The sequence below is a fragment of the Myodes glareolus genome, chromosome 14, assembly GCF_982192425.1.
Source record: "Myodes glareolus chromosome 14, mMyoGla1.1, whole genome shotgun sequence".
NCBI classification, from domain to species: Eukaryota; Metazoa; Chordata; class Mammalia; order Rodentia; family Cricetidae; genus Myodes; species Myodes glareolus.
Window position 1 is genome coordinate 74,402,697 of NC_142039.1, and position 22,696 is coordinate 74,425,392.

The 22,696-nt window shown below is 46.2% G+C and overlaps 1 protein-coding gene across 5 annotated transcripts in view; it reads left to right on the forward strand.

Annotated features, from left to right (window-relative positions):
• Ntrk2 (neurotrophic receptor tyrosine kinase 2) overlaps positions 1–22,696 on the forward strand; it is a 340,618-nt gene that overhangs the window by 51,371 nt on the left and 266,551 nt on the right. For all 5 annotated transcript variants that reach the window (XM_048447670.3, XM_085699633.2, XM_048447673.3 and 2 more), the window contains 3 exons: positions 5,782–5,918; positions 6,903–7,035; positions 7,891–8,196. In XM_048447670.3, the coding sequence (XP_048303627.1) occupies positions 5,782–5,918; positions 6,903–7,035; positions 7,891–8,196 (576 nt within the window). The remainder of the gene's footprint in view (positions 1–5,781; positions 5,919–6,902; positions 7,036–7,890; positions 8,197–22,696) is intronic.

The following is a 22,696-nucleotide window of genomic DNA, read 5'->3' on the forward strand; positions in this document are numbered from 1 at the left end:
CAGGACCGTGACCTTTCTAGTTAATAATCCAAATCAGTGGAGACTTGATTTTCTCATTTATCAGAGAGGTGCAATCCATATATTTTGGGCCAGCGACTGAGGACTCGACACCTTCTATTCAGATATTAAGAGTCTTGTGCCCATCAGGGGGTGGAGCAAAGCCTGACCGATCTAAGGAGGCAGCCGGTCATGTGCTGATGAAAGTTGTGGGCAGAGATGGGGTCAGCGAGGGCTGACAAGCAGCCTTGCTAAGCTCTGCTTTCCTCACTAGGAAATGGAAATACTAATGTCTTCTTGGATATTTGGGGCGACTGAAGAGAGAGCTTGTGGGGACATTGAAGATGGGGTCCAGTGCATTTTAAGAATCTAGTAGACAATAACCACCACTGTTGTTTACTATTGTCAAAATGAATAAGCAGCTTTCAAAGTCTTTGTCATCTGGATTTAAACATTTTAAACTGGATTTAAGTTTTTTACATCATGTCAAATTGCTTCAAGGAAAGTACCAAAACCACAGTTGAAACAGCCTTGTCCTTAAGTCGGCTGGGGGGTGACGGAGCATGGTGGCTACATGCTTTGCTGTGTTTTAGAGGAAGACTTTAGAGGGCTGTTAAGTGACGCTACACACAACCATCATTCTGTAGATCTTACTTTCTCCTTTGCTACTTTTAACCTCACATTCCTCTCTGCTCATGCCCCCACCCCTTCCGCACGTGCTAGGGCATCTTAGGGTGTTAAATTCTCCCAGAACACACTATGTGGAAATTTTGGAGGAAGAGATTCAGGCCCCTGTTGAGTTTAAGAACAACAGTTGTAGAAGTGAGTGAAAGCCTAGTGAGCAACTATGTATGAGGTCCATCTGTATTTGTGTTGTTCTCATTGGTTATTAAAGAAACTGCCTTGGCCTAGTTGATAGGGCAGAACTCAGGTAGGCGGGGAAGACAGAACAGAATTCTGGGAGGAAGAAAGCAGAGATAGGCAGATGCCATGAATCTCTGGCCTGAGTTGGACGTAGGTTAGAATCTTGCTGGTAAGCCACAGTCAAGTGGTCCTTTACAGATTTAATAGAAATGGTTTAATCAAGATGTGAGAGTTGGCCAATAAGAGGCTAGAGCTAATGGGCCAGGCAGTGATTTAATTAATACAGTTTCTGTGTGATTATTTTGGGGGTTAAGCTAGCCGAGTGGCGGGATAAGGTCCTCTCCTCCATGCTACAGAACAATTGTCTAACACCCACTGGATAAGCCCTTTCTACTCAAGCTGTGGTCTGTGGGGTGAAGAGAATGTTAGAGACCCAAACTCTCTGAGTCCAACCCATACCACCTGGAAAGAAGCTGCGTTTTTGACAAGGTTCCTAGTTTCTGACAAGCTATTTTTCTGTCCAGCTTATGAGGCAGGCAAACACTTCTATCCAGAACAAACCAGGTCAACAGCATCTATACGGAGGCATCTGTCTGCTGGGGGACCTGTTTCTCATCTTCAGTGTGGTTCTCTTCGCACAAGGGAGATGGCCTGGTATTGCAATTGGGTCTATCCAGTGTGCTAGCAGGGCTATCCAGTGTGCTAGCAGGTCTATCCAGTGTGCTAGCAGGTCTATCCAGTGTGCTAGCAGGTCTATCCAGTGTGCTAGCAGGTCTATTACAGTGTGCTAGCAGGGCTATCCCAGTGTGCTAGCAGGGCTATCCCAGTGTGCTAGCAGGTCTGTTCAGTGTGCTAGCAGGGCTATTACAGTGTGCTAGCAGGGCTATCCCAGTGTGCTCTCAGGGATATCCAGTGTGCTAGCAGGTCTATCCAGTGTGCTAGCAGGTCTATTACAGTGTGCTAGCAGGGCTATCCCAGTGTGCTAGCAGGTCTGTTCAGTGTGCTAGCCAGTCTATCCAGTGTGCTAGCAGGTCTATCCAGTGTGCTAGCAGGTCTATTACAGTGTGCTAGCAGGGCTATCCCAGTGTGCTAGCAGGTCTGTCCAGTGTGCTAGCCGGTCTATCCAGTGTGCTTGCAGGTCTGTTACAATGTGCTAGCAGGGCTATCCCAGTGTGCTAGCAGGTCTGTTCAGTGTGCTAACAGGTCTATCCAGTGTGCTCTCAGGGATATCCAGTGTGCTAGCAGGTCTATCCAGTGTGCTAGCAGGTCTATTACAGTGTGCTAGCAGGGCTATCCCAGTGTGCTAGCAGGTCTGTTCAGTGTGCTAGCAGGTCTATCCAGTGTGCTCTCAGGGATATCCAGTGTGCTAGCAGGTCTATTACAGTGTGCTAGCAGGGCTATCCCAGTGTGCTAGCAGGTCTGTTCAGTGTGCTAGCAGGTCTATCCAGTGTGCTAGCAGGTCTATCCAGTGTGCTAGCAGGTCTATCCAGTGTGCTAGCAGGTCTATCCAGTGTGCTAGCAGGTCTATTACAGTGTGCTAGCAGGGCTATCCCAGTGTGCTAGCAGGTCTGTTCAGTGTGCTAGCAGGTTTATCCAGTGTGCTAGCAGGTCTATCCAGTGTGCTAGTCGGTCTATCCAGTGTGCTAGCAGGTCTATTACAGTGTGCTAACAGGACTATCCCAGTGTGCTAGCAGGTCTGGTCAGTGTGCTAACAGGTCTATCCAGTGTGTTCTCAGGGATATCCAGTGTGCTAGCAGGGCTATCCAGTGTGCTAGCAGGTCTATCCAGTGTGCTAGCAGCTTTTGGAAGCCCTGTGAGCTTTGCTATGTGCTTGTCCTTATTTCAAATCTTATTAAGCCAGAAAGTGGTGCCTGGCAAGTGGTTTACCCCGCTTTGGCGATCCATGCTTCCCAATTCATTTCTATTGTGCTAATTAAGACTCAAGTGATATTTCAAGTACAGATTGTTTTTTCCATTATTGGGTCTTGGCCAGCATATCAATGCTGGAGACAGGTGCTCACTCATTTGCAGGGGACTTTACATTTGAAAGATGTAAGCTTGGCCAGTTTTGCACAGATTCCTTTGGAAACTCTTATGACAGGGCAGACCGACTAGTTTATAATATGGAGCCCAATTCTTCCTCCACAAAACAGGCAGAGAACTCTTTTCAAATGAGTCAAACCCTCAGACCATGGATATGATATAGTATGTATGATCTGTACAGAGATGAGTGAGGGCAGACCCAGAGGACAGAGTTCTGTAGTGTGTGGTGGGAAAGGCCCTTCATTTCAGGTCTAAGTCTCAGTCTACATTGGTTTGGGCGAATTTGAAAGATATGCTTGTCTTGAGACAGGTTTCTCTGTGTTGCTTTGGAACCTGTCCTGGAACTCACTCTGTAGACCAGGCTGGCCTCAGACTCACAGAGATCTGCCTGCCTCTGCCTCCCGGGTGCTGGGATTAAAGTTGTGTACCACCACCACCCAGTGTGCTTGACTTTTATAATACTTACATTCATTAATTAAACAATGCAAAGTTTTTGTCTTCAAGGTTAGGTATCAGGATGCGATAACGCACTGCAGCTACTTTAGTGAGAGCCCAGCAAACGTTACTATTGCTGCTACCGTAAACAAATGCCCGAATTATTAAAATTATGACGTAACATATCCTACCAAAGCCCATTTTAACTTTTCTCTGATCAGAATATCTAAAATAAAGATACACTCATAAAGGGAAGCACACTTCCCAAAGCACTGTAGCTGGGGTACCCAAAAGGGACGTCTTTAAGCTCCATAACTGGGATGGGTTTTGGGAGGGGCTTATAGGGGTAACAAGTTTGGCTCCCAGGGTCACCCTAGAGTCAGTAAATGAGTTTGTAAACACAAGGAAGCTGGAACCAAGGCAACACCAGAAGGCTGAGCTTAGAAGGCCAATGGATGTGTAGTAACAGTCAGAAGGTCAGTTACCAAGTGGTCCACGGAGGAAACCAAGGAAAAATGTGACTTGTGCATGAGTGTGGCTGACAGTATGGCAGACAGTGGCCGAAAACCTGCTGTGTATTCCCAGTTAATATGCTTTTTGCTCTATATGATCCAGGCAACATGACCCTCTTTCCACAAGAGAAAATTGGAGATGCATTCTCTAAAGAGAATGAAAGGTTCTGAGGAGCTCCAGGTAGACTTGAGGCTTATGGAATTTATAGAAAACACGACGGGCTTACATATTGATCTTTTTAATATTTATAGACTTTTCCCTTATTGAAGCAGTGCATTGGGACAATGTCCAGCCGTCCTTCCATTGGGCTGAGTAATCGGAATGGTCTCTTCCTCAAAATGATATGAATATAACTGAGTAGATTCTGTGGGTTTCAGAAAGTTCTGCGCTCCATAAGGTTTATATATCATGGTAAAGTTGAGGTCCCCAGTAGAAAGTGTGACTTCGCAGTATGTGGAAAGATGCACAGACAGCGCTGTGCTGAGTCTGGAGTGGGCATGTGGGAAAGGCTGGTGCACAGATGGAGTCGACTCTGGCTCTCTCCTGGCAGGAGGGCAGCAGGTAATTCTACACCCAAAGAGCCAACAAATAGGTGCGTGAGCGTATTTAGAGGGGTGGGGATCAATAGTAGAGAAGAAATGCAAATAAGATGGATGGGTGCCCTTGGGGACAGGAATTAGCGCCATCCAGGTGGGGCCACACTACTCTCCACATCGTAACTTGACTATTTTTAATAACAACTTCTGTATGGTTGTAGACTCCTTAAATGACAAGACTACACATTAGACTCAAAATAAAGACAATGTATATTTTTAAGAAGTTACCCAGACCACATCATTAACTTTAATGGTATTCTGCCTTGACCTGCTTCCTCATTCACACAGTTCATATGAATAAGGCTTAATATCTAAGGCCTGTTTTTTGTTTCCTGTGCTTGCTCTTAACCATTGTTGTGTGTTTCACTGCCTTGTGAAACTCACGATAGCCTGGGCTTCTCTGAAACCACCAACAGATGTAACATTCCTCTCCATTGGGTACTATGGGAAGGGTGCATTCCAAGAAGGCAAGATTTTATTAGGGAGTCCTTTCTCGGTGGTCAGAACACCATGAGACACACTGTGCACATATATTGTGTAGCGTGACTTCAATACTGAAGAACAGTGGCTTAGCCAGCGAGGGTTGCTTAGTAACGAAGAGTTTGTGTGTGGATCATGGCAGGTGACTTAGTAGCGATTGTAGCTCCTTTTGTGACCTCCAAGTTGCTTCTTAGACAATGGTTCTTCACAGTCCCAGGAGACTTGACTGTTGGGGCAAACACAACCCCTCCAAATAAAGTAGGGGGGCTGCTTTGATTGGCAGGACCAACACACCATTAGCCCTCCCAGCCCGGCTTTAGGTCAAGGGTACTGGGATTCTTGGCAGTGAAGGGGAGTGTGCACACCTGGAAGGAGGGATGCCTAAGAAGTGAAAACTGCGGGAATTAGAATAAAAACCGTCGAGCTCTTGGAACATAAGATGGAAAACCATACCACTGAGATGCTAAAAATATGCGCAATGTTCACATTTCCCCTCACAATCATCACAATTTTTCATTGTGATAAGGATTCATATAAGTTCTCATCATTAGTATGAACGGGAAGGTCAGTGTAATTCATAATAATTAGCTCTAACTTTGGTTGAAGGATTTTCACATGGCCATAGTTGGAGTTTAATCCTTGAGAAATACTTTCCAATTCGGTCTCCTTGACAATCCGATCCCCCCAAACTGTAGGTCTGATGGTAGGTTTCTAGACTTAAATGAGATCCTGAAAAACAAAACAAAACAATTCAAAACAACAACAAGAACGGGCTTCTGTGAGCACGCGGGTGTGTCTTGCCATTTGATTCTGGCTGTAACTGTGCATTTCTGTGCACTTTTCTCTCTCATAGGTCTACCGTCTGCACGTCTGGCTGCCCCTAACCTCACCGTGGAGGAAGGGAACTCTGTCACCCTTTCCTGCAGTGTGGCAGGTGACCCGCTCCCCACGCTGTACTGGGACGTTGGGAATTTGATTTCCAAACACATGGTAAGGCCCGTGTTTGGTTCTGTCTCATGGCTGACGATGAAGAGATCGTGTTGAGCATACTGATGCCTACTCTCTCAGGCTCCTTTGTGTTGCTATAGTAACGGGCCCAGACAAAAGTGACTTAAAAGAGCAAGGGTTCACTGGGTGGCCAGTTCTAGGTTATAGTCCACCATAGCTGGGAAGTCACAGCCTCCGGAGCTTCAAGGAGCTGCTCATATTAAGTTCACAATTAAGAGCAGGGCACAGCAAATTAATGCATGCTTGTATCAACTCATTACTTTTTTAATGAGTTCAGAACCAAAACAGTATGACCTGCATCACTCACATTTAGGGTGGCTGATCCCACTGTAATGAATCTGGTGAAGAAAATCACTCGCAGGCTCATCTAACCCAGACAGTCCTTCACTGAGATGCTCTTCCCGGCACTGTCAAGTTACTCATCTTTACCAGATGTCAAAATGACCCAATATTTTTTTGTTTTATGGCTCCACGTGTAGACATTTAAAAGGAATTTTTGATATCATTTACTTTCTACTTATCCTTAATTAGATAAGGCTAATTCAAGATTACAATTTAGTTATCTGTACACATCCTATTGGAGGAGAGTCTTTAGATAATAATGTATTCTGTGCCATTCTGAGCAAGGAAGCGACAGTCCTATAGTCTTTGCTCTTGGAGGAAGGTGGAACAAAAGAATAACTTACTATTACTTGAGCCGGAACCTGCAAGAAGAGAGAGAGAGAGAGAGAGTGTGTGTGTGTGTGTGTGTGTGTGTGTGTGTATAAGTGTGTGTATGGTGTACATTTAATAGCGTGTTTAAGTGTATGTGTGTGTGTGTGTGTGTGATGTGTGCAAGTGTATGTTTGTATATGTGTGTAAGTGTGTATGTGTGTGTGTATGTATACGCGATTTCAGGAATAAAAGTTGATACTTTGGGATCAATTTTAATCAAGATTTTTTTTTTGTCTGTTAATTTATTTGTAGAATGAGACGAGCCACACGCAGGGCTCCTTAAGGATCACGAACATTTCCTCTGATGACAGTGGGAAGCAAATCTCTTGTGTGGCAGAAAACCTTGTGGGAGAAGACCAAGATTCCGTGAACCTCACTGTGCATTGTACGTAGCGAGAGCAGTGTGTTCTTTCCATGGGTAGTGACTGTGTATTTTGGGCTTTCGTATGTGCTTAACTAAGAAATGTCAACCTGGTTCTCGTCCTGAGTAGTCCGTTTAGAGAGACCACTCGCTCCTGCTCATTCCCCAAAGCATAAGGGTCTGCTTACATTTAAAGTCAGATGATTGCCAGGCTGTTTTTCAAGCTTAAATTAGACCTCGGACATTTCAGGAATTAAAACATTAGAATCTGGTAAAATTGGACCACACTATAATTCAGCACATCTGAAAGTGTGTCTGCTATTCAACGGCCACAGCGGTTTTAAGGTTCTCATGCTTCATGCTGGCGAGTCAATGGCAACAGCAGCAGTCACTGTGTGGGCTCATCTGATCCAGTTTAGGGTGTGTCCCATGAGATCTGAGAGTCAGGGAGCATTTCCCAAGCCATTTAAATTTAGTAATTTTTATAGCTATTTTAATTATTTAAGGCAGAACTGCTAATAAAAAAGTGTCTCTCATTACTAATGATGAATTTCTATATTAAGGTGTGTGTGTGTGTGTGTGTGTGTGTGTGTGTGTGTGTGTGTGTGTGTATGAGCAAAGCCAAAGTGGACATCAATGAACATTTCTTATCCCAGAGACTCACTATGTTGTGTCAGTCATGAGCAGGGCAAGCTGCTCTCTGAAGCTCCTGGTAGGGAGCTAAACCGGTCGGATGTTACAAAATGACTGACCCAGAGTTGCTGATTGTGGGTTTCCTTAAATTAAATGATGGTTAAATAAAATCCCTTAATGGCGCAGAGCGCAGCGGGGAGGAGTCCGAGCTGTCCGGTGCTACTCACTCCGTCTCTCTTTGCTTAGTTGCACCAACCATCACATTCCTCGAGTCTCCAACCTCAGACCATCACTGGTGCATCCCGTTCACTGTGAGAGGCAACCCCAAGCCCACGCTCCAGTGGTTCTATAACGGGGCCATACTGAACGAATCCAAATACATCTGCACTAAAATCCACGTGACCAACCACACGGAGTACCACGGCTGCCTCCAGCTCGACAACCCCACTCACATGAACAACGGAGACTACACTCTGATGGCCAAGAACGAGTACGGGAAGGACGAGAGACAGATTTCTGCCCATTTCATGGGCCGACCTGGAATTGATTACGGTGAGTACCTGGAGGTTTTACACCTGGGGAGCAGGGAGAGCGGCACAGTAGTTACTGGGTGTGAAAGCCATCGGCCTGGCTTTAATGTCGCACTGGCGACACCGGAGATCTGCTCCTCATGGCAGATGTGGAGAGTAGACAGCCAGGAACTGGAAACCTTGTGGAGATGTTGTCTCTTAAAGACCATCAGCCTAAAATGTTCACAGGATGAAGTTGTGTCAAGGAAGGCAACTAGTGTGACCCCCAGAAGGCGGGGAATGTGCCAATCTGAGCAGTGATCAGATTCACATGGGATTACTGAGGGAGAGCATTGGTAACCATGAGGTTATTCTTAACATCATTTCCATGTTTGCTGAGATCTCCCATCAACAGTGCTGAGTCCCACGGAAAACCAGGAGCAGAGTCACCGGTCACTCATAAAATAGTCAAGAGTTATTTTTGACCCTCAGATCCGTTTGGGGTCAGAATCCCGCCTTCTTATTAATGGGTTAGAAACCAATACCGGGACCCTTGCTTGCTCGGCTGTGGTAAGCAATCCTTCTATCAGGGGAGAAGGTTCTGCCCGAGCAGCAGGAAAGCTTCCATCAGAGACACAGTGATAGTGTGGCAGAGGTCACACCTTTGCCACTCCAGCTACCGCCCTTCAGAAGAGTGTCTCGTCCCCTCTGGCTTGTTGTTCAGGTGATTGCTCATTGTAGGGCTAGCCTGCCTTGTGCTGAGAACTGCGTGTTAGAGCGCTTCACTACGGTAGCGGTGAGTTAGTCTGAGTCAGGCCAGTGCTGTGGCAGAGCAAAGGGGAAAGAGAACCATGGAGATGTGAAGCAACAGCTGTTTGGACAGCTTTTGCCTGTGGGGTTTGTGAGGGAGCGTTGTGGGCAAAGGTGATCCCTGCAAGGCTGCCTTCGTTCCTGCAAAGTGAATTTATCTGACAATAAACAAGAGTGCAGCCACTCTCTGCGTGAGAACCTCCGATTTCCTTGGTATTTTCTCAACGTCTACTAAATATTCAGGGTCCGTGAGCATGTTGGGAATGTAGTTTGTTATGCCAGTTTCACCAACAGCCCTGCGGTAGTACGTAAAACAAACAGTGCTCAGAAATGACACCTAGACAGCCCTGGTTGTTGTAGTCATGCCCATTAAATCTTCCTCCTAACTGGGAGTTTAGCTGCTTGCCTGTGTTTGCTATAATAAATCTCTAGATGGGCGAGCTTCTTTCTTCCCGCGTCCTTGTGGGAGCAAGAGCTTCAGAATAAAGCCAGACACTCCATCTTGGGACCGCGGCTTTTTGTTTGTTCTTCAGTAAAATTTTTATTAGTGAGTAATTTTAGATTTATGGAAAAGTTGTAGACAGTCAGAGAGTTTCTGGAAACTTCTGCCCAGGCTTCCCAGCGTTGACAGATTCTGTGACTATGGTCCATCTGTCACGTGAAGAACAGGACACTGGGGTGGTATAACTCCTTGAACTTTAGGCTGCATTTGGATTTTGCCATCAACGGCCTTTTTGGAGCTCTTTGGGATGAAAGTTGATTCACGTGAAGGCCCTGAGTTTGAAAGTTCTGAGAAGCAGGTCTTTGTCCCTTTGAAAGTCACACACTGAAGGGCTGGTTTTAGATGGGTTTTGTTGTGTTTTCCTTTGAACGTTCCTCTGTGAAGCTAATATTTGGCCGAACTAGACTTCTCTCATCCATATGGCCTCTTTTTTAATGCGTCAGTTGTTAGTTTTGCTTTTTGACTTAATCATAAATTGGGGCAGGGTGTTTCTCAGTTAGTTAAGGAAACATGTATTTATAAAAAGCAAAAACTCAACTAAATTTATATTATGCTTTATTTGTGTGCGTGTGTACGTGTGTATGTGCATGTGTGTGTGCACGTGTGCGTGTGCGTGCGTGCGTGCGTGCGTGTGTGTGTGTGTGTGTGTGTGTGTCAAAGGACAGCTCATAGGAGTCAGTTCTTTATTCCACCACTTGGGTCCTAAGGACGGAACTTAGGTCATCAGACTTGACAGCAGGTGCCTGAGCCCTAAATTAAACTAAATTTTGTAAAGTTGTTTTTCCTCCTCCTTGTTCCTGGGACTCACTTACTCGTTTTTTATTATGTCTTTAAAATAAAAATATGGGGCAGCAGAGATGGTTCAGGAAGGCAAGTGTACTTGCTGCGGAAGCAGGACGATCAGGAAATACCCAGCATCCATGTCAGAGCTAGACATGGCCTTTTGTGGTTGTAACCCCAGGACTGGGGAGGAGAGACAGGTAGATCCTGAGAGCTCGTTGGTCAAGCCACCTAACTAAAAAGGGGATCTTCAGCTCAGCAAAGGACCCCATAAGACGTAAGGTGGAGGGCGGTAGAGGGAAACACCTGGAACCTTCTTCTGGTGCCTTCGTGCATTCGTATAAGAACCCCAGAGCTACAAATACCAAGCATGCACATAGCTGGGCACACACAGTATGGAAGGAAAGGCAAGCAAACTGTTAGTATCTGCTTAGAGAAAAGACTGATTTATTGTTGTCTTTAACTGTTTATTCAAAGGCCAGCAATCAAGGAATAATAAATGAAAAAGAAAATTATGGAGACTTGGTCTTCGGTGACAGTAGATGGAGGGGGCCCTGGTGGGCCATAAACCAACGTGACTAATTAGAGATTGACCTCAGGCGACTGTGGGAGGGAGTCTGGCTGGATATTTATGAGATTCACGGTCGTAGCATTCAGATAACAGCCGTCCTTAGAATCGATTCCTTTCTTTTCCAACCACCTTAAAATTAAAGAAACAAATAGAAAAAGAGAGAGAGAAGAAATATAGCCGCCATATCCCTGGTGGTGCATTCCACATTAAGGACAGCCGAAGGTCAAGTCTGACTCTATTCTTGCTGCATTTCTATGGTCATCAGGGAGTGATTTGTGATGCCTAGCTCCCAGGAACCTTGTGGTGAGAATTAATCTGATTTCACTGATGGCATTTTTGGTGATTATGAAGAAAGGAAAGGAATAAAGCCCAAGTCACAGCCTGGAGGAGCAGCCCTGGCTCAGTGTGGTGTCGGCTGCGTTAACATACAAAGCCACAAGAGCTAGCATGGCAGTTCTGGTGACCCTGAGGGCTGGGTCCCTCAGTCATCTCAGTTTTCTAGTGGACGGTCACTCTGCTGAGGGATTTGTTTTAGGAGACAGAGAATGAAGAATACGGCAAGAAATCAAAACATAGATTTAAAAAAAAATTCTCTACACCAAAACTCTGCCAAGTTTGAAGCAGACAGACAGCCTGGGCCTGGGCTGAGATTTTAGCCACTGTTTCTGGGTAGTGGAAACATGGCCTGGGGCCAGACCTTGTGCTTTTTCTTTGGATGGGGGGAGACGGCTAGAGGAGCAGCAAGGCTGCTGAGGCGCAGGGCACCATGGGTAAGATCTGAAGGCGTGAGGTTGGCACTAGGGAGACTCAGCACAGCAAGGTCTTTGGACTGTAGCACCTGTCTACAGGGACCCACCCAGGACGATGTGTGGAGTGATAGGTTCCATCTGGTCTCTAGGTGTCCACAAGACCCAGTGTCTTCTGCAAACGTTAGTTACTGGAAACCTGGCCTACTTCATGAAAGAGAGGAGGAACTTATGCTAGGTTGCAGGCACTGCAGCTGGCTGCTTTGGGCCCTGCCTTTAAGAGGTGAGCCCAGTTTTGGCTGTTGTGGCCCCTGATCAAAGTGGAAGACTCAGTTTCCAGCTGCTGAATGAAACTGAGAGAGCTTCAGGGTTTGTCTCGCACACTGAGGAAGTTGTGGAAGTTGTGCTAATTTTATTTTATCTTTGGTTTTCATTGTCCCTGTAAGATCAGCTTCCAGGAGCAGGTGTCCTTGACTCCCTGCATGGTGGCCTTGCTAGGCCTTAGAGTGGGGGGGGGGAGGGACATGGGGGAGAAAGGGGGGACGGGGGGGGACAGACAGACACGAACAGACTTTCAAGCGGTATTTTTGTATTTTTGCCTTCCTTCAGTTTGGTGTGTTTTCTTGAGGCTTGGCCTTAGTTGTCCCACTTAGTGGTTCTCGGGTTAGCCTTTGGCACTTTCCTTTTGAAGGTATCCAGGCAGTAGCCAAGGGCGAGGACCTGCTCCTGAGTGAGTAGCAGACAAGCTTTCAGTTGTTCTGGGCCACAGAAAGAATCCTTGTTAAGAAACAATTTGCCATGCTCTGGAGAAATGGCTCAGCAGAAGATACGGGGGGGGGGGGGGGGAGATCTATTCCCAGCACCCACATGGTGGCTCATAACTGTTAGTAACTCCAGTTCCAGGGGATCCCATGCCCTCTACTGGCCCTTGTGAGCACTGAGCATACACATGTCAGACATACATGCAGGCAAAACATCCGTACACATAAAATAAAGACAAATTTAAAAATAGCTTATCACAGCGGAGATAGAAACTAAGACCGTATTTGATATCATGACCAGGTTCCCCTCCTCTTTGCCCTATTTCTGCTGGGGTTAGACCTGAACTTTGCTGAGGCTTTAGCCCTCCTGTTCCCTAGGTGGCCAGAGTGATATGGAGAAGGAGGACAGTCACTTGGTATCCTGCAGACCTGGGAACGTTCCATGGTATCAATGGTCTTTCTTCCCTGGGACACTGTTGTATGTTCTTACAGAGTCTTTATTTCTGTAGTCCTCGTGAGAGGAACAAACACATCTCTACTCAGCTAGCAAGACTAACTTCTGTATTTCCAGATAGCCTAGTACATGAGAGTCCCCACAGAGACTTCATTCCTTGTTGGTGCCATATGGTCCAAGGGAATCCCTGAAATCCCTCGACCCTACGTCTTGAGGAGTACAGATTGAAACAAATGCTAACACACTCCATGACTGTTGTCAGTTTGGTTCTCACTTTCAGGGAGCACAACAGGCACCCTCAGAATGGTTTTGTGGGGACTACTGGGTGAGAGCAACTCATAGCACTACCTGAAGAACTTTAGTAATTCTTTCCTTGTTCTTCCCCCTAGAAGTTTGTATCGCCAGAAGGTAAACTAGATGATATGGGTAGTTTTTACCATTTTCTTTGTGAATTCTGACTTTGAGTGTAGGCAGCATTTTCCTATCCCACAACCACTCTCAAATAATCACTCAAAGGCTTAATATTAATTACAAATGCTTGGCCAATAGCACAGGCTTATTGCTAACTAGCTCTTACATTTTAAGTCACCCCTTACCCCTTATTTATGCTCTGCAATGTGGTGGTACCATTATTAGCATGGCATGTTCACCTCCTGCTCCCTCTGCATATGGTTGGTGACACCTGACTCTGCTCTTCTCCTTCCCAGCATTCTCAATTTGATTTTTTCCACCTAACTGTATCCTCTTCAGTTATTGGTCAGCCAGCTTCTTTATGAAACCTATCATGACAACAAATCTTCACAGTGCACAGAAAGATTATTTCGCCCCATCTGAGTGCCTCACATTTGCTCCCATGTCAGTTACCGAAGCCAGAAGACTGCTTTTCCGTTGTCTTGTTCTAGAATCTGGGCAAGTTCGAACAACGTGTCAGCTCTTTCTGGAAGTCTGAGAAAGAACGTAGATACAATGACTTCTCGGGACTGTGGGGGCTACGGTAGTGTAGGATTCAGCCACTCTTTTCAATTAAAGAAAGTGTTCAAACCACAAGCCAGAGATAAGTAGGAGTACCGACCTTTGGTTCCTGCCCTGTTTCTCTACATGGGTGCCTCCCTCCTGGCTCTAACAGATGAACTCCAACGTCCCATGAGTATCCCTACCCCAGTCTTAGGCAGGACCTGCCTAAAGAGACGTAGAAAGCACAGGTGATGGGCGTATCTCTTTAGCGAAAGCTGCTGATTGAGAACAGTAGTGGGTAGGTGGGACTTTGAAATACAACTTGAACCTCTGACCAACTCCTGTTCCTGACATCCTTCTACAAGATTTCTTCAGACCTGCTGTCTGGATTTGGAATCTTAAACTTAGTTTGTGCTCCACAGAAGACCACGCCCATTGGGCCAAGCTGCCCCATGCAATTGGCTATTGGACCGAATTCTAACAACACCAAAGGTCCCATTAGACATCACATCCAATGATTTTTTTCAATAAGACAAAGTAATTGCTAGATACCCAAATACTGGAGCAAAGTCTCTTTGACCACAACTGCAAAAGAAAGTTATAAAAATATGAAATTCTGCTTACAGTAACACATATCTGTGCCCCACTCCAAAAACAAATACAGAAAGAGAACAACTTCAGATATTATAAGGAGTTTCTCACCCACCCTTTCTGAGAAATAACTGTTGACTATATGTTCTCCTTAAAGGGTAGATTCTAGAGACTTCCACAGGGAAGTGGTAAAGTACCTCTGAGCCCAAGCTTCTGGATAAAGAGGGAGGAAAATCCAATGCACAGTAAAAGTATTTGAGGGCAGAATTTTCTCCAAATTCTGCCAGCGAGGTGGGAAGCACAAGCCTCTCAGGGCCAGGTAAAAGGGGGACAAGCACCTGCCCGATAGCTACTCCATACAGCGCCAAACCTCTCAGACATGCTTGATTCCACAGTTGCCTTCTGAGTAGCCACTAACACTGTCTCTTGCAGATAGAGAGCCACGCTTCTTTAATGATGAGGATACTTCATCAGGATCTATTGGAGGAGCTATTCAAATATCCTTCCAGAAAAGTCCACAGTTTCATCTAGGATAGCAAATTGTTACCATGATTAAAATGATGCCCTCCAATTGGGTTTGGCAGCAAGCAGGATGGATTCAGTGGATAGCCATGAAGGCTTCAGTATGGGAAGGAAAACGGAGACTGGGTACAGACAGACACATGTGTCTACCGTGTGGGTTAGCTGATACGTCTCCGGTGACTCTGCTGTATCCTATTTAGCTTACAGGCCTGAAATATAGACTCAGCTCAGGTGAACTCGACCCCGCATGTGGCTGTCACTGGAATTCAATCCTACATACAGAAGAATCTCTTCAAGAGCGGGCAAACGTGCATGGAGGCAGGATAGCGGTTAGAAGTAGCGTGGGGTTCTTTCTCGGGAAGCCTTGGAACAAAAGTTAATAGGAAAATAACTTACTTTTTGCCACAAGGAGGAGATTTGGACCTGTGATGAGTGGCTTCAGATTAACGAGTACAAATTCCGAGAATACTGCAGTCAGGTGTTTCTTAAGCGTGAGCACACTGGTCGAGAGAGAAGCAGCTCAGCCATGCTATTACAGAAGACATGTAATAAGCTCGTCAGACTTCGCCAGAGCACTGGATGGTGAAGTTTGTGATGCCCTGGCCCACTCGTTTAGGAAGAGTGTCACAGCTCAGACTGCTCATTCCCACAGCGGGGGGAGGGAGCGACTTCTGCTCCCTAACTCAGAAGTGGTCGTCTCCCATGCAAAATGTGTGTCAGGGACAAGCTATAAATACGGGAAGTGTTTCCCACAGTTTCAGTGCTGCTTGGTAAAAATGTTCATGATGTGGGGCAAGCTGGTACTCTCTGCACGGCACGTAGAAGGGCCCAGAGCAGCAGACCTCAGATTGCTGTGTGATGCGGGAGAATTGTCTGTATTCTGTCAATCATATTTTAATAAAACGCTGATTGGCCAGGCAGGCAGTATAGGCAGGAAAGCCAGACAGGAAGTAGAGGTGGAGCAAAGAAACTGGGAATATTCTGGGAAGCAGGAAGCTCCCTCTGCCACTCCCACCCAGATCACCGAAGAAACAACATGTGAGCTGCCACACTGAGAAAGGTACTGAGCTGTGTGGCTAACATAGATAATAATAATGGGTTAATATAAGTTACAAGGGTTAATAAGAAGCCTGAGCTAATGGGCCAATCAGTTTATAACCTAATTGTAGACTCTGTGTTATTTTCTTTGGGAATTGCCGGTTGTGGGGTACCGGGCAGGACAGAAACCCCAACAAGTCAGCCCTCATGTTACAGATTTTTTTCTTTTTTTTTAAACAAAGGAAAATACCCATAGTCCATTTGTTGGGAATGTGGGCGTAGTATTTCAGGCTACTTTCTGCTGGTTGGGGGTGCTGATAATCTTATGGGGACCTAAAGAAAATTTAGAGTTATATTCAAGTCCTGACTGGAGTATCCTGTGAGTCTTGATCATCTCAGGCAGCAGTCTTGAATCAGTTCTGGATGTAGAACTCTGACATCCGGGCCATCTGTTCCTACTGGGGATTTCTTGGGTGGTCTTCCTTGATCACATCAGATTTTTCTTAGCTCAGAATGAATCCACAGCCTCTCATTTTCTGTGGAAGCAAAAGCAAAATCTCTTCTCCAAAGTAACATACCTTTTGACTTCAGTTTTCAAGCCAAGGTATTTTCAAAATATCTATCTTGGATTAATTTAGCAGCATTTATAAGCAAATATCTTTTAGCAGCTGTTGCTCCTTCCTCGGCATTCAAACAATTCAAAGACAGCATAATAACACACAGTATCAAGATTCTCTGTGTATTTTCCATCTTTATGCGGCTTTATTTTAACCTCTATTTCTTTTATTTTTTTTCTTTTAACTTCTGGCTTTTTGAGACAGGTTCTCTGTATATATCTTTTTCCTGGAATAACTCTCTAGACCAGGCTGTCCTTGAACTCCCAGAGATCCACCTGTCTCTGCCTCCCCAGTGCTGGGATTAAAGGTGTGTCTCTGCCTCCCAGGCATTGGATTTAAAGGCATGTCCTACCACACCTTGAAGTCACAGAGGTCAGTGTACCTCTGCCTCCCAGGTGTTGGGATTAAAGGTGTGTACCACCACACCCAACTACTATCTTTCTTTCTTTTTTTACTTTAAGAACTTTAACTTTTAGCCTGCATATATTTTTAACACACTGTAAAACATTTAGTAGTTTTTCTTTGAATCTCTCTTTACTGTATATCTCTCTTTTTCTGACTATATGAGTCTTTAAGGAGAGGATGAAAGCCGTGGCTTTGACAGCTAGATCCAGCCCATTCCTTAGCTTTCCAGCCTCATGGCAGAGGTACCACCAGAGCCATTTTTATCATCACAGCTCTACAATGTTTCAAGGTCCCTGCCAGCAAGCAAGCTGCAGCATTCTGCTCACAGACCACGCTCAGTCAGACTGCCTGCCTGAAAGAGTCAAAGTTTGCCCTGGCAGGACGGCCCAGAAAGCTGGCATTTTAAAATGGCACAGCCTTTTTCCTGCTACAGCTGAAAACCAAAAAGCATGTGTTCAGCTTTTCATCAACACCATTTAAGTGTTTTGTGGCAGGACCTCTTAAAAGAGCTGCAGGGTTTTGCAGCTAAAGCTGAGTCAGGAAGCCTCTCTTAGATGAGAGTGCTTGCTTGCCTCTAGCAAGCAGAGCAGACCTGAGAAATTGCTACTACCAAGAAAACATGCTTTGCTCTATTCTTTTCCAAGCTTTTTGTGGATTCAGTTACCCACGTGGGCGCCATCTGTAACATGAGGGCCCGACTTGTTGGGGTTTCTGTCCCGCCCGGTACCCCACAACTGGCAATTCCCAAAGAAAATAACATAGAGTCTACATTAGGTTATAAACTGATTGGCCCATTAGCTCAGGCTTCTTGTTAACCCTTGTAACTTATATTAACCCATTATTATTATCTATGTTAGCCGCACAGCTCAGTACCTTTCTCAGCATGGCAGCTCACATGTTGTTTCTTCGGTGATCTGGGTGGGAGTGGCAGAGGGAGCTTTCTGCTTCCCAGAATATTCCCAGTCTCTTTGCTCCACCTCTACTTCCTGTCTGGCTTTCCTGCCTATACTGCCTGCCTGGCCAATCAGCGTTTTATTAAAATATGATTGGCAGAATACAGACAATTCTCCCGCATCAACTGTGTTCAGACTGAGGAACACGCTGCATACGTGTCTCTCAAAGCCAGCAAGAGTACACTGCAATGCCCCGCTGTTTCCTTAGACCATTAATCAGGACCCATTTCTCATCCTGGGACTGAGAGCACAGAGTCCCATATACTTTCCTGCCAAGGGAAATCAAGAATCTGGTTCAGGCACAAGCATGTGATAACCATGATAATGAAGATTCATCCTTACAGGTCTTTGAGTCTCCAGAGTTCTAAGGTTATTTGATTACACCTGGAGAGGCTCTTGAGGGCTTCCCACAGCCGCACTGTTGCTCTCCCTCATCCTGTGGAAGAGCCATTCTTACAGGAAAGAGGAGATTCTGTACTTCAGCAAACTGGTGGCTGAGAAAGGAATAACCCCCTCAGTCAGTCTCTGGGCCCGGCTCTTCTGAGGAGGGGGCAACCTGACCATCGGAGACTGCTGGTCACAAGCAGGAAACACTGCTGATCCAAGGCAAGGACAGCACATCAGGGAACTAGAATATGTATTTTGCTCTTCCTGTCACAAGGGTTCTTGGGAATATTTCTAAAGATCACAGAGTCTGCAAAATTACATTGAAGGCAAAGACTTGTTTGAAGAGCATTCGAGGGGCTGGAGAGACAGCTCTTGCAGCAGACACAACTTGCAGTGACTCACAACCATCTGTAACACCAATTTCAGGGGCTCTGATGGCCTCCTCGAACCTCCACAGGCACCACGAGGATTCAGTGCACAGACATGCATGCAGGCCAAACATTAAGACACACAACGTAAATAAACCTTAAAAAATTAAGGGCAGTAGAGTGGCAAAAGCTTAAAAGAAGGAAGCAGGTGTCCTCTTGGCCCCAGCTGTTCTTGTCTTGGTGCGTGTGGCACACAAGATGGCTGATTTCATGCTACCTCTGTCTCCCTTGTTTATTTTCTTACCTTCTGACTGGGTTTCCATTGAACTGTCCAATCTTGTAGCTTAACATGTCATAGTAATTTATTCAGACAGGTTCCCAGAAGCTCGAAGATTTGCTCATGAGGTATGGTTGATACTGGGAGCTAAGATGGAGCTGAGCATGCTCGTGTTGGGAGACAGAGCTGGGAGGATCCCTGCATGGGTGAGGGCAGCATGGGTGAGGCACTGCTTCAACCCCCTCCCAAAAAAAAACAACAAAAATCCCCAAAGGGCAAAATGATGAACAATGAGAGAGGGGGACCCCTAAAGTGGGGACTTTAGGTTGTTCAGCATGGAATGAGGTGTTGGTAAGAGTTTTAGCTTGATGGAGTCAAGAAAGAAAAACAATGATTTGATCGTGGCCATTAGCAAGCCTCGTGCCCTGAGCACCACCTTCCGGAGGCACAGGAGTTTCCAGTTTTTTCTGGAACTTTGATGACACGTATCTGTGTCCTTAATACAGAAAAGCCAAGCTCTCTTCCCTTTGGAAGTTAGGGCCACTACAGACCCCTGACCTCTCCCCATAACTCCTGAACGCAATCCCTCAAGTCAAAGCAAACAGGCCCCACAGCACCTGAGGCCGCTCTTCAGGAGCCAGAACGCCGCCAGGAAATGAGCTCGTCTGCGGACCTTGGTTTCTCTCAGTTGTGACACTGGCATCTGACTGTGATGGAGAGTGTGTGCAGGAATGAAACAGCTACGGTACTCAGAACTCCAGTGTGTGTGTGTGGTGGGGAGGAGCGGATGGAGTGCCTAGATTTCCACATTTCCTTGTTGGATCTCAAACACATGTGCTGTCCTAATTGGGTAGTGTCCCACCTGTTGGGCTGGGCCAGGGTATAGTCAAAGAAACCACAAGAAGCTTCTCTAGCCCCGCTGCAGGGCTGTGGCGTGGGTCGGATGCTGCTCATTTGTTCTCTCTGGGGAAACTGTTTTCTCATGTTCGGCTCAGCTCACCTGTCCTTCAGTGCCGAGCGTCTGCAAGGCTCCCTGACTTTACCGTTGCCCTGGATGTAAGTGGATAGTGAGCATTGTTTAGATTTCAGTAAAAGGAACCAGTTAGAAAACAGACTTTTATAAATGGTAGGATGCCCAGGTGTGGTGGTGAATGCTTTTTATCTCAGCCTCCAGGAGGCAAATGGCAGATGGATCTCTGTTAGTTCAAGGCCAGCCTGGTCTACAGAGTGAGTTCCAGGACAGCGAGAGATACACAGTGAGACTCTATCTCATAAGAGGAAAAAAAAAGTGGGATATTTTCAAAAATTGTCCATCGCCAGAAGTGTAAAGAGGAATTGTTATCTTATTTTCATGAACTCGAGTCTATGTATGTCCATGTATGATGTCCATGTTTGGCCTTACATGGTGATATTTTGTTTGTGCTATAGTAAATGAAGCTTGCCTGAAGATCAGAGTGCAGAGCTGACCACACTAGTTATCCGTAGAGGCCAGGCAGTGGTGGCACACACCTTTAATCCCAGAACTAGGGAGCCATACGCAGATGGATCTCTGTGAGTTCAAGGACACCCTGGGCTACACAAGACCAAATCAATCCAAAAGAGAAACAGAGCCAAGCAGTGGTGGCTCACACCTCTAATCCCGGCAGTAGGAAGGTGGAGATGGGAAGTGATGTGGCTGACAGACAGAGGAATAGAAGGTAGGAGGAGACAGGAGCTCAGGAGTCAGTCTGAGGATTGGTGGAGACAGGATATCCCACTAGGTCTGAGGATTTCATAGAGGTAAGAACTAGTGGCCGGCTGCTTTGCTTCTCTGATCTTCAGCTTTCACCCCTAATATCTGACTCTGGGTGTTTATTATAAAGAGCAATTAGAAATTACGATACAGCCTTAGCCTCCGTAGGCTAGGAGCCACGTCTGTGCTGTGGAATGTGACTTGGTAGGTCTGGTTCCGTGTGTCTGTGGGATGTGACTCGGTAGGTCTGGTTCCGTGTGTCTGTGGGATGTGACTCGGTAGGTCTGGTTCCGTGTGTCTGTGGGATGTGACTCGGTAGGTCTGGTTCCGTGTGTCTGTGGGATGTGACTTGGTAGGTCTGGTTCCGTGTGTCTGTGGGATGTGACTCGGTAGGTCTGGTTACGTGAGTCTGGGAGGGAACAATAGCAAGCATGGTGGTTGTTGTTCCTGCACCGTCATTGCCAGGCCCTCCATTCGTCCTACACCTTAGGACTGACAGTGGAAGAGCAGGGACGTTCTTATGTAGCTGGGAAAGGAAGTTGGAAAAAAGGTTCTGTTTTCAGCAAGTTTGAACAGTGCCTGATAGCTTTGGGGTTGATCCTGGTAGCAAGGACACGATGCAGGGATCACAAGTCTGAAAATGTCTTTGTCTTCTAGATTGTGGTCTAACCTGGTTATTTATGATCCTACATGAAATCCTACTTTTCCTATATCCAAAATCTGCTTTGTTGAATTTATTTCATGTTCTTGGATTTTGTAGAGGCTTTGTGTGAGAGTGTTTGGTGGTGCCCCTGTGTGTGAGAGTGTTTGGTGGTGTCCCTGTGTGTGAGAGTGTTTGGTGGTGTCCCCATGTATGAGAGTGTTTGGTGGTGCCCCATGTATGAGAGTGTTTGGTGGTGTCCTTGTGTGTGAGAGTGTTTGGTAGTGTCCCCACATGTGAGAGTGTTTGGTGGTGTATCCACATATGAGAATGTTTGGTGGTGTCCCTTCCCTTCTATTTTTGTCCCTTCTATTTTTGGGGATCCTTGATAATTTGAGAATAAACAAGTCCATCAACTGATCCCAGGATTCAAAAAGCAAGTCCCATATCCGGCCAGAGGGAAACCTTAGTGCTGGGTGAGCTGGGAGATCCGGTCCATTATCTTAGGAACGTCCTTCATTCCTGGTTATCTGGCATGATCCACAATGCCAGACTAACTCTTCTTTTCATACTTCCAATAAGACACTCTAACGTTGTAAACCACGCTGATGGCTGGGGAACAAAATGTCTTACATTCTTCGACCCATTAATGTGGGTTTGAAATTAGAATTCTCCGACTCTTGCGTCCATACAGGATTAGGATGGTTTTGGTCCCTCTGGTTTGGGGCCGTGACCTCTGACCCGGGGCTCCTCTCCTGTGGGTGTCTGGGCAGCTGTGTCCTTGGGCTTTTCTTGTCTCACTCTGGAGTCTGGGATTGAGTTTGCGTAGGGCGGCGTCACAGCTATGCTGGGTTGGCAGGTGGAGGGAAAGGCTGAGAGGGCTTGGAAGAGGGTTTGGGGCAGACTGGAAGAAAATTCCAGAGCACCTGAAGTGAAGTCTGAAGGGCAGAGACCCTGGCAGACTTGGACTGTGTGTTGAGGGGAGGGTGGGAAGACAGCAAAGGGTGCTGGATCTGAGCTAATAACCAGGTGGCAGCTCGCCGGATGACTTGCTCCCTTGGACCTGTGGAACGTTTCCGCAGCAGGGAGTCAGAACCATCACTGTGGAGGATAGCGTTTGGCGTGGGGTCTCTCCAAAGGGAAGGGGTTGAGAGGTCAGTGGATGTCTTACAAAGAACGCTGGGAGGAGGTGCAGTTCTGGGACTTCTCACTGCTTAATTCACCAAATGATCCCCAGACTGCCTGCAGGGCCACCCTGCAAGTCGGCCCCTTTACACCATGTTGTAATTTAAAGGATAGATATTTTGATAGTGTATTTTAAAACAACTTCAAAATGATATCGGCAATGATAGAAGTCCTCAACGTGTAACTGAAATCTTCTTGATTTTGTATGAATTAACACAGTCTGGTCATAGGTGGCTGCACAGGTTGTATA